Below are 12,477 nucleotides of genomic sequence, written 5' to 3' on the forward strand. Positions count from 1 at the left end.
TTTATGATGGCTGGTACCCCACAAGAGAAAGAAAAGTAGCTGCTCTTTATCTACCTAAGCTCAGAATCATGACCTAAGTTTTGCCCAGAAAAGGATTTCAGTTAGTAACTAGCCATGAACTGAAACCCTTTCAGGATTCTACTCTGAGATCACTTCCACAACTGTCCCAAGGAGTAAATACAAATGAGGTGATGGGGCATCCAGTGTCCACTTCTCACTTACTGTACTTTTTAAATCTGTCTATAATCATAATCACCAGATTCAAATTCTGGATCACTGAGTACTGGAGTTACAAATGGGGAAATCTGGAGGAATCACCTAAAAGATCTAGTACTTAGTTCTATTGTTTGCTTTTTCTTTCCTTTTTTCCTTTTTTTGAAACTCACCCTATGAATAAACAGTAAGTTGGGTAAGTAGAAAATTTTATATTTCAGGAGAAATCAACCAATCACGATACAAACAAAGGGTGGAAACCCTTGCAATTACCTCCATCAGACACAGTCAGGGAAGAGTATAATTTTTCCCCTTGTGAAAAACAATAACACAGAGAGATCTAGATCTGTTTCATTAATTCTCTTAAGCAAATTAAATTATTCTAATTCAATATTAACTAAATATTGAACTGAACAATTAAATAAAACAAAAATGAATTTCTTTAGCTGGCTACACAATAATCAACTTGCCCCATGATGCCTGTTAATGTAATGCACCATTATATGTTGACTCGGAGCCAACATATAGTGGTGGAAATAAAGTAGTGGTGAAAATAAAACCATCATATCAGCCCCTGACTTCTCCCTGAACTTTTATTTCCTTCTTAAGCTCTGACTGACCCATTGTTTATAACCATAAATCTGCTAAAGGATCCTTACTGGCTTCTCCCATTCTCCACTGTTGTGCAGTTAGTCCCATTGCAATGAAAAGGTCTCCCAGATTCATCTCTGCTTGATGGCCCAGAGCATCATACTGAAAATACTGAAGCTACACACTCTTTTCTATGCCTTCATATTTTCCTTTGGATACAGACACCAAAGGAAATCTTATGTACACAGGCCATGGCCAACTGGGTGGCACATAGAAAGAAGATGTCAGCCATTTATTTTTTTAAAGCCTAAAATTCCATTTATTTGAGACACTTTATATTCTCCTCTTATATTTCTATAATTCAAATCTGAAGCACCCTTGCACACTGAATTTCCACAAGACACAAACCATCTCCATAGCTGTTTCTGGTGCATTTCTAGAGATAAAAATGCACACCGTTAGCCAAGGACTCTCCCTACTAACCGATACAGCGCAAATTCTCATTGTCCTTCCTTCTTTATTCCAAAATAATTTGAGTGCTTTGTGCAAAAACAGAAAAACAAAGCCACAACACAGTTTTAGCCAATGAAAAGGTCTTTGGTAGGCTGGATGGAAAGAACCACTCCACACCACCCTGTCTTTTGGAAATCATTTCAAACAACGACACCCTTTGTATTTCTCATGTAGAGAAACACAGAGAAAATGCCACTGTGTCCCCAAAGCCCAAAGCTCACTAGCACTATTGATAGAGGTTATATTTCAAGAGTAAAAATATTTAATTTAATGCTGTTCTAACGTTTCCATAAAAGAAAATTTTTCCAAGGTAGATAAAATTGTCACATTTCAAACCTCTGAACAATTCATGAAAACAAAGGATGAAAGCTCAGTTGTGTGTGAAAGAGTTGTAAAAGCTTATTTACTCAAGCATAGCTTTCCATAACTCGGTTTAAGGACTTATCTAACACACAACGAAAGAGTAAATTAATATCTGGAGGACTACCTGATGTACTTTAAAACTTGATATCATACACATGCTTTATCAGGTCAGCTTATATATTTTTTAATTAGGTAGATATCTTCAAATATTAGATTTGGCTTGGGCAGATGTATCCAAATACCAGCTTTTTGTAACAATTCACTTTTCCCATTGTTTAAATATAATTTCCTGCTCTCTTTCTTATAAATCTTTTCAACATATAATTCATTTAGCTTCATTTTAAGGTACTATGCCAGCCCTCTATTGCTCTCTCCTATGCTCCCCAAAATGCCAAACTAAGATTCTCAAAGACTAAGTGTTATTTAGAATACTTTCCACTACCAGCGATAGAGCCCATCTTGTTTCTTAATTGCCGCAATGGGGTAGTGAAGACAAGAGGCAGTCTCCAACCAACATGTATTAGCAGTTAGAGAATTGTATCAAATTCTCCAACCCAACATGTATTAACAGTTAAAGAACATTCAACTACATTTTCTTTTTATGTTTGTTGATGATGCTTGCCAACATGCAATTTTTTCATGGGGAAACTATACCTATTCTAAACTCACACTAACAAAGGGTAAGAGAGAAATGAAAAAAGGGAAATGATTTTCAGGAACATCCAGCCACTGCTCTGGTCTTTTCCCCCTAAATTCTCAGGTTCTCAATTTCAGCTTCCTCTTAATAAATATTTATGAGGGATTCAAATGTGTTCTTCACCCATGTTATGTACTTTTTTTACCAGTGGAAATGCCACGAAGAATGAGCAAACTCTGTCTTGCAGTTACCTTAAAACAGTTTAGTTAATTAATACCATATATAACAGGTTCAACTGTATATTGAGGAAAGAAAGTGCAAAAATGTGGGAACAAACATACTAGAGAAATCAGAATCTCTTTATCCTAACCTTATTTTTTTCAGGACATCTTTCAAGTTGAGGAATGCAGTTTGACCATAAGACTCCTTAAGGAGGGAAGCAGGAATCACCTGAATTAAGTGATGAGAGTTTCATTAGTCTCTCTCTCTCCCTACACCATCCTTTGGGCCTGATACCCTTTCACAGTGTCCTCTGCTCAAAGTGTCATCCTTGAAGTTGGTTCTGTAGTAGACCTGTGTGTGTGTGTGTTGTCAGTATATATAATTTTGCTTTTACAATGTTGGCAGAAGAAGAAGCCTACTAATTTTATTCAGCATGATGATAGGCCCTAACATTTTAATTATTTTTCATGTTGTGAGTAATTTATTATTCATTGGGTATCTTCCCTGTAAATCTTGTCCTCACTCTATAAGATTTTTCTTTGGTGTCCAACAAAGGGTTTCATTGCAATAAGAATCAAGGTGTGTCTATGTTCTTACCCAGAGCTCAAACAATGCCAGCCTTCCAGACCAGCCCAAGAGTTTGGGGTGGGGAAACAGAGTCATTATAGAACATCTTCATTCCTCTGCCCAGACAGCACCAGAGTTATCACCCATGCCCTCCTAAAAGGGCATCTTGAAGCACATCTTGCTGCAGAGCCGAATTCAGAACCCAGAGGACTGGGACTAAAATTAAATCTCACTGGGATTCGTGTGCAAGAGAGACTCGAAGGAATGGATTGGCTCCTTTTCAGGAACATTTGCCTTTTGATCATTTTAATGGTAAGTAGAATTTAAAGGCCTGGAAAGGAAATGCAGCCTTATCTCCTCTGTCGGTTTTCAGACTTTCTACGTGGGATTTATTCCTTTCTAAACCTGTTCCTGTAAAGAGAGTTCTGTGAGTTCAGCCAGTGGTGACTTGAAAGGACTCTCCATATTTGAGGGACCAAATACCATAGAAAAGCAGGGGGAGAATCTGGTTAAATTAGAATTCAATGGCATCACAGACATAATCTAATTCAGATTAAATACCAGAACAATTCTAAAATTTATAGTCAGAAACAAAATTATTTTTCTATTTTCTTTTATTTATACTTAAACCAAACAGATTGCTGTCAAAATTCCCAGTGCAAATGGATTCTATATGTGTAGGGAAGTAAAGTTGGTCAATGCCATTTCTTTTAAACAGTTATTTCCCTGTGAGTTTGTTTCAAGGTGAAGGAATGGTAGCTATGTCAAAATTACACTGTGAATAACTATGAAATATTTAAGTCATATGAGAATTTTTTCCTATCAGAAATGGCTAAAGGAAATGAGGAAAACCAAGCCACCAAGACAAACCCTTTCTGGCATTATTAAAGCATTCCTACAGTCCAGGAAAGAACCATTTAGATGATATATTTCTTTAAAATAAACATGGCATTTTGGATATTATACTACTTTCCTCCAACCCTTGGGTGCTCAAGGCATGAAGTACTTTCCAGATAGGTATCATGCATAGCAAGTGTCCTATCCTTGAAAAAGGTAAGGCAGCTCCTAATGCCAGGGCCCTAGAGAACAAAAATCAGGTTGGTCAATTCACCAATTTTCAATTAGAAAAATCTATTTTAAAAATTAAGGGGTACCTGGGTGGCTTAGTCAGTTAAGCATCCTACGCTTGATTTCAGCTCAGGTGATCTCATGATCATGGGATCAAGCCCTGAGATGGGCTCTGCACTCAGCAAGGAGTGTGCTTGAGATTCTCTCCCTCTCTCTGCCCCTCCCCCCACTCATGTTCTCTCTCTCTCATAAAGAAATCTTTGAAAAAAATCAATTAAACTTATGTTAGATTACATTAGACATAAGTCTATTGATGCTCAGAACAATTCAGTCAACACAGTTAAGAAAAGTTAAAGGGAATGATAAGAGGAGGGGATCATTGAAATTGTACATATTTTTTTTCAAAGTAAATAAAGGCAAATACCCTATTGTTGGCCTCACCCAGTCGCCCAGGAATATCCACAGTGATGCTATGATATTAGCGTGGAAAATGATTCCCACCATATTCAGGCAACTGGCATTATATGGGACTCATCTGTACATCAGTTCTAAAAGGCAAAGGACAGCCAGGCTAGGGAGATATGGGAACACATGGCCATCCAGTTGGCCCAGCAGGTGCCATTCTTCTGGGCTTCACAGTTTCCACGAGCTTCAAAAGCAGTGCAGGAGCCTAATGCTGCCAAAGGGCACACAGCCCAAGCTTGGAAGGGAACAGTGGTAGAACATTCCATTCTCTGAGTTTGGGAGACAGATTATTAAATAAGATCATTTTTGAAAAATATTTGTAAACTGAAAAACTCCAAAAAGAAGTGCAATGCCCTGTTATAATGATCATTTTTATTTATGTTAAGTTACTAAAGGAAAAGGAAAGACTCTGACTTAATTTTTAATAGAAATTAAGAATCATCCATATAGGGGCTCCTGGGTGGCTCAGTCAGTTAAGCGTCTGCCTTTGGCTCAGGTCATGATCTCAGGGTCCTGGGATCAAGCCCTGCATTGGGCTCCCTGCTCAGCGTGGAATCTGCTTCTCCCTCTCTCTCTGTACCCTGCCACTCATGCTAGCTCTCTCGCTCTCTCTCTCTCAAATAAATAAAATCCTTTTTAAAAAAGTATTTCAAAAAAAGGGAATCATCAGTGTAGACCTCTTGTTATACTTCTGTGTATTATCTCCATGATTTTAAACTCAGATAAATCTTTTGTTTTTATAAGGAAAACTGATTGCATGCATCTAGATTTTAAAGGCTACTTCTGAGCACTAAATTTTGCCTCCTGTTCTCTGCACAGGCATGTTTTATGACAATATTATTTAACTGAAGAGTTAATTTTTCTTCTCCTTGATCTTGAAAGAGTATTATATGTCAGATTCTCAGCATCTCTTTTTGGTAGTATTGCTTTATTATTCTTACTAATTTTCATGTTTCTGATGCTTAATTTCTCCCTACTCCCCACTGATACTACAGTATTTGTGTTTTACATTTCTTGGTAATTGTGATAGATTTAAGGTCTTTTCTAATAGATTTCTAATAGAGCTTTTAATATATCAAATAATAAGTTCTGTAATTAGGAAGTAGAAACTTCTAGCATGTCTCAAGATTGGAATTAGTTAGGGAAAAATCAGTATAATATTATGGATGTTGTGAAAAATAGGCACACCTACTTGTCTTTCATTTCTTGAACATGAACTCTTTTTTCATTAACTAAATCAAAGGCTATCTGGGCATCAGAGCAGCTTATGCTAATGAGGGTGGGGCAGCTTCTCAGAGATGGAGATGGGTACTTTGTGTCATCTATATCTCAACCACAAAGAGTACTTTAAACAAGATTTTGACTGACATGATCTATAAATGGTGCCCAAAACTCTAAGCTACAATAGGGTGTCTCATTTTATCACATGAGCCCTTCGGCATCTTCCTCCTAAGGACGTTCACCATGTTTTGCTTAAAATGGGTTGGGGTGGTCAGGTATAGTCAAAACTGAACTGGGACTCAGAAGCCTCAAGGGTGACTCACAGCTTCCCCTCAAAGGGGCTGGATAACTTTGGTCAAAGTACCCAACCTTTCAGGGCCTCATTGTACCCCGTGTCAGGACACACTGTTAGACATGATGTCATGAAGCTTCTGCCAATGCAGAAACTGAGATCCTTTAATGACCTATACTGAAGAGTCGGGTAGTAGAAGTTCATCTCTGGCTCCCAAATATTATTCTCATAACTTTAGTCAAAGAATCTAAAGATTTAGGTCATGCTGTGGATTGTGTAAGTTTCACCAGGAAAGAATCACTTAAGACAGAACAGTTATTAGCTGTGAGAGACCTATATTTTATCAAGTTGATACTATAAAAAAGAAAAACCAGGCAAGTAGTTCTTATCAGATAGGAATTTTTGTGCACATATGGTGGTCATTCCTGCTACATATGAGATATAAACATTTCAACTAAGTCTTCTCCTTCTTGGAAAGTAAAGAAGGTAGATGGCAAAGCATACAAATATTATCTCACTGTAAATTGAAAACAGACATCAGAATTTAAAAACATATTTAGAACTAACCGAGCCACTTACCAATTTAGTTCTCACATAAAACCATGTGATTCTGCCATATAGAACAGAAATTTGTTTTATTTTATTGTCAGGCAAATCTCTAGGAGTATAGACTTATGGGAACACCACCACCACCACCAACAAAACACCTTATCTGATTTTGTTTTTCACTTGTGCTAACCAGAATGCCCCAGATAACATTAAATGACTGGTTTTAGTACTGCTTGTCACAGAAACAATGATGTCCCAATTGGGCCAATGTTGTATCCTTTCCATGCTTCTTTTTATATTGTCTATTACATTCCAATATCTTTTCTCACTTACAGGCTTTCCTCCTTCTTTCAACACGTAACACCAAAGGTTGCATGGAAGCAAATCCTACCTCTATTATTTTTGTTGTTGTAAATATAAGTGCCTAAGGAATTATAATATATATTTTAATCCCAGTTGGCAAATTTATATTTTTGCCTTCAGATTCCTGCAGACTTCATGTTGGACTAAAAAAAAAAAAAAGTTATAGCCCAAGAGATATCTAGTATTATCATCATAACATGACCCATAATTTTACTATAGTCTTCTCAAGAATATCTACCTGTAGAGTTGTAGGATGAAAATCCTGCTCTAAAAATACTTCATGGCTCTTGAGATTCTATGATGTTTCCCCTTTTTCAAAGATATTTCTCTTTTTAAGAGAACTCTTCAATCCTGACTACATAGTCTTCTGACTCCTTGTTAGTCCCTAAGTATCCAGGCAGGAGTTCCTTACAAAGTAATGAAACTATTGTTTGAGCTGCCAGGACATTCCCTTCCCTTTCCCAAGTGGGAGCACTGTTGGAATATTTCATGCACAGGGAGCACCTCTGATGAGAGAGTTTGTGGAAGGAGTGATTGGAGTGAAACCTTCAGATATTACCTGCATGAGAAGTATTTGCCTTTCCTTTCTACATGGAAAATTACACGGTTTACAAACTAAAATGCCACTACTCGATATACCTTCAATTATAAACAAAAGTGGTATAATTAGGCTTGTACTTGGCATCTCTAACATACCTCTGTGAGGATACCAATGGCTTTACACAATTATTTTTATAAGTATTATTCAAGAGAGAACTGCTTATTAATAAGTTAGTCCTAGGTGTGCAAGTGACTTCACAAACTGACTTCAAAAAGGTAAGTCACAAAAATGAAAAACAGCCTTGTTCAGTAGCTACTGCTTTAAATCACAGTACGTAAAAGAATCATGTGTAGTCTAATATTGCAGGAAGCACACATAAGGACTTAGATTCCAATATCTTATATAAAAATCATCCTATTCTCTCTAGGAGAAAGTACTGACAAAGAAAAATAAGCCCAGGAAAACTTCAGCAATTTGCCAAAAGTTAGAAGGCTACAGAATATTGTCTGTCTTTTATTCTGCCTAGAATGGGGTGCGTCATTACAGTTGGAACTTCCACACAAAGGACAGTACTTGTTCCATAATATTTTATCAGTGACAATTTTTAAATAATGAATGGGTTTCATTTCTAATTTATCTTTCTTACCAAGTCACTTCACCATATTTCCCACCTATATGCTAAAGGGCCACTTTAATGTGGCTAGTGAGCTTGAAGGTTTAAAATGGAGACAACCATGGAGTTGGATCTTGGGGATTTGGTCTGCCACTGCATTCCCATTTTACTGTCTTACACTAACAAAGCACTTTACAGTTAACAAAGTCATTTCACACACATAAAAGAAGTCCTCAAGGATAAAGAGAAGTATCCTCGCTTTACAAATAAAGAAATTTTCAGGGCATAAATAATTCATAAATGTACCATAAGTGGTACAGTTATCAATACTACATGTCCAAAATTTTATCCACTGTTCCAGCATTGACTCCTTTCCATAACTGGGCGGATGCTCTATCCTATCCATGCTTCTTTGATAGTGCCTATAGGATGCCAATCTCTTTTTACACGTCTTTGCTTTCCCCCTTCTTTGAATGTGGGAGCCCCTTCTGGGCAGATACTCCGCCTTAGTCTTCATCACTTTCTTGGAGAGTAAGTAGCACAGGCGCATAGCTTTTAGCTTCTGAGGAGTTCTTATATTGCCAGAAAAAGTCCTTTTCATGTTACTTCCACTGATGCAATTTATGGTAAAGACATCCAAAGGAAAAAGGAAGATGGGAAACCCTCTCATCAGACTAGGCCACAGAGAGCACAGCACACCGAGCATACCAAACATCTCTCTGGGTTATTTCTGCTCCCTCACCTGCACGTGCCTCTAACACCCTTTTTCGTGTATTCTGCCATTATGGCAACTGGTTCAACCCTCTCCATTCTGTGTGATGTCTTTTAGCCAGGCTCTCAGGTCAAACCACACCTTAGCCTGATGTGTGACCTACATAGACTCCAAAAAGGTGACTTTTATAGGCAAGGAATTTCTGCAATTAGCCAGGAACCCATAACTATTCTGCACAGTTTAATTGAGGTTCATGCAGGTAGGCTACTACATGCAATTTAGAAAGATGATGTCATTTCATGTTTCTTCCAAAACACCTATTCACGGGTATTTCCTGGAAAGTGAGGAGCCTCCTGACAGGGCTCATGATTTTATAGGGCTTGAGAATAAAACCCACAGTTTGTTCAGCAACACCTGCCCATAAAGGGACAGGATTTGGAGAGTATGGCTATTAGGCCTCTCATCAGTAGAGCCAGCTGAGCAGAAAACAGAAATACCAGAAGTGTACCACCCCAGTCAGGCACAACATAAGTTCTCCTAGATAAGAACCCTAGGATCTAACATTGCAACTTCCCCAAACTAAAAAAAAAAGAAAAAAGTCAGAGACATTTACACCTTATACTCGCAGACTCATAGGGCAACCATGGATCGTTGCTACTCTTCAACTGAGTTGGATTCTGTAGAGAGGACAAGAGCAAATAAAATAAATTCAAAACATTGCCTTTATCCCTTTAAACTGAGGACTAATCAGGTTGATGTGGCTAATTTCAAGTCTTTAAAAATGAATGACTAGTACTTTTATATGATAGGGTGTGCTGTGAACATACCCTCTAAAGCACAGAAGGAAACTCTTCTTTCACTCTTCTTCCTCTTTATAAATATACTGAGCATTTACTGTGCCTATCACTTTCACACTTTTTATTCTTTTTTAGATCAGAACCTGAATCAGAGAGAGGCTAGGAAATTTATCCAAGATCACGCAGTTGGTAAACAAAGTCAAGACTCAGACTCAATTCTTCTGCGTCCAATGTGTCTAAACCATATTGCTTTTTATGAAGCTAAATTATAATTTAGGGCTACATATCTTTGAAATATAAATTATTTGACTTAGACACAGACTTAAGAAACTTGATACCAACTTAATTGCTGCTATAATAATAATCTTCATTTGGGGCACCGAAATCCCTGACATACATGATCACTTCGGAGGGTACAAGTGTACAGATAATCTAAATGAATCATTTACTAGATCTTCAGCTCTCATATATATATTCTTTCCTTAAGTCAATCTTATGATCATGCACCTGAACTTGAGGTATCAAGCTAGTTGTCCTCTCCCAAATCTCCCTTTAAAAAAAGTCACACCTCTCAACAAATATTATTATGTTGCACTGCAATGGATTATGAAAGTATCTGGGGGCACTGAACCAAGGGATAATTCGAAGTATCTATGTCAGTATTGAGAAAAAATTGACTCTAAAACTCATGAAGTGTCCTCTTGCAAGTCATATGATTTTCTTTTTTTATTTAAGATTTTATTTATTTATTTGAGAGAGAGAATGAGAGAGAGAGCACATGAGAGGGGAGAGGGTCAGAGTGAGAAGCCGACTCCCCGTTGCACAGGGAGCCCGAGGCGGGACTCGATCCTGGGACTCCAGGATCATGACCTGAGCCGAAGGCAGTCGCTTAACCAACTGAGCCACCCAGGCGTCCCTGATTTTCAATTATTTATTTTCAACAATATTAAAAGAGGACCCAATAGAATTGTCAGCATATAGGTCATTTTAAAAATCATTTTTAATGATAAATGAAATATTATTAAACATTCTCAAGAATGCAAAATACTATAAAAATGTTTCTTTTCATGGCAATGATAGTGTTTAAAATTATCTGCAGGATCACTTATAAGAATATGAAATCCAGAGATTTATTTTGGAAATATAAAGAAAGAAGATACAAGTAAAATTTTGTTCTCTTAAATTTTACACCTGTATTCTATTTCTTAAAATATTTTTTAACACTAAAATGCCTCTGGCAGATTCATTATTACCAATAAATTCCAAAGAGTCACTCAGCAAAAATAAAATACCTATTTTGTCCTAGTTTTAGATCAGAATAAGACTTTCACTTACAACACATATCTCCATGTATACCTCCCATAACTGCACAACTTGAAGCACAATAAGTCTCCATAATCATTGATGTTATATTTTCATCTAAAGTCTGTATATATAGTAGAACTAATTTTATGAAGACCAAGCAGTTGGATAAGAGGCAGGGGAAGAACAGTACTAAATTACAAATATTATTTTGTCTTCTCTTTTTTAAACTCGCACTTTTTCTGAAAGGGCTACATCTCACCCAACTATTTACAAAGTAAATACAGATTATAAACAAAGCCAGCTTCTAGATTTCAAACCAAGTTTATATATTCCATTTTTCTTAAACAGAGTTTTGTGACAAAGATCAAGTCTATTAAGACTTTAATCATCCCACAGAGCCATCACATGGCCCTGTAGAAGGCAGTCCCCTCTAGCTATTTTATCACAGTGCCAATGTATATGTAAGGAGTAGAGTTCAATTCACTGCTACCCAACTGGTTTTCTAATCTATCATCTAACCATTTGTACAAAACCATAATTTAGTCACAGTTACACTAAAAGTCCTATGGTACAAATGTATGATATACGAGTTTAGTCATGCCTTCGATGATGCTAATCAAAGAGTTATTTTCTCATGTGCGTTCATCATACTTATAATTAGATTAATGCTTTATAGATAAGGTAAAAAGTTGAAAAGAAATCTCAGAAAATTACCACTTAAGGTACATGAGAAGTCTAAGAAATTTAAATTTGCAAAGAGAAAATTCTCCACAAGGTAGAAGTATGTCTGAGTGGATGTGGAAGGCAGCCCACTCATTCCAAGGCTGCTCCAAGTTCAATGCTTAACCAAGAGTAGGGATAGTGAGTGATCACATGCATATCATGAACCAAAAGAAAAGGATATCAAAAGCCACTGTAAAACAATTTCTTTCAAAGAATTATGTGGATTATTTCGTACATCTATGTATCTGTGTATATTTTTCCTTTTATATCTTCTACATTTTCTAATAATGCCACACTCAATTTTTGCAAGGCTTAGTATCTTTATCATTTTTATAGTGATTGTCCATTCATTTCTACAACAAATATTTACTGCATGCCTAGACACTGGACATTCTGATAGGGGAGAGAGTAAGAACATGATCCCCAAAGTCCCAACTTTCTTGGAACATATATAGTAATGGACAGGTACAGAAAATAGAGAAGTAAATGGATAGCTTTTCAAAATAACATCGGACACTGAAAAATGCTAAGAAGACTCCTACAGAGGAAGATGTAACAATGATGGATTTGACAACCATTAACAAAGTGGTGGTCGTGGATGCTGATTGAGCGTGGAGGTCGGGAAGTCAGGGATGTCTCACTGAGAAGGGGACTGAGCTAGTGCTTTGAAAATTGAAGTTTGAGCTTTCCAGGCAGTGACTCAGTAACCTGACAAGGGAGCA

The 12,477-nt window shown here is 37.0% G+C and overlaps 1 protein-coding gene across 1 annotated transcript in view; it reads left to right on the forward strand.

The window, feature by feature from the left end:
- Positions 1–4,765: 4,765 nt before the first annotated feature.
- DSG4 (desmoglein 4) overlaps positions 4,766–12,477 on the forward strand; it is a 40,705-nt gene continuing 32,993 nt past the window's right edge. Inside the window, exon 1 of the mRNA XM_027575374.2 lies at positions 4,766–4,891. Within this exon, the coding sequence (XP_027431175.2) occupies positions 4,766–4,891 (126 nt within the window). The remainder of the gene's footprint in view (positions 4,892–12,477) is intronic.

This window comes from Zalophus californianus, chromosome 14, assembly GCF_009762305.2.
Source record: "Zalophus californianus isolate mZalCal1 chromosome 14, mZalCal1.pri.v2, whole genome shotgun sequence".
In the NCBI taxonomy this organism is placed as follows: domain Eukaryota; kingdom Metazoa; phylum Chordata; class Mammalia; order Carnivora; family Otariidae; genus Zalophus; species Zalophus californianus.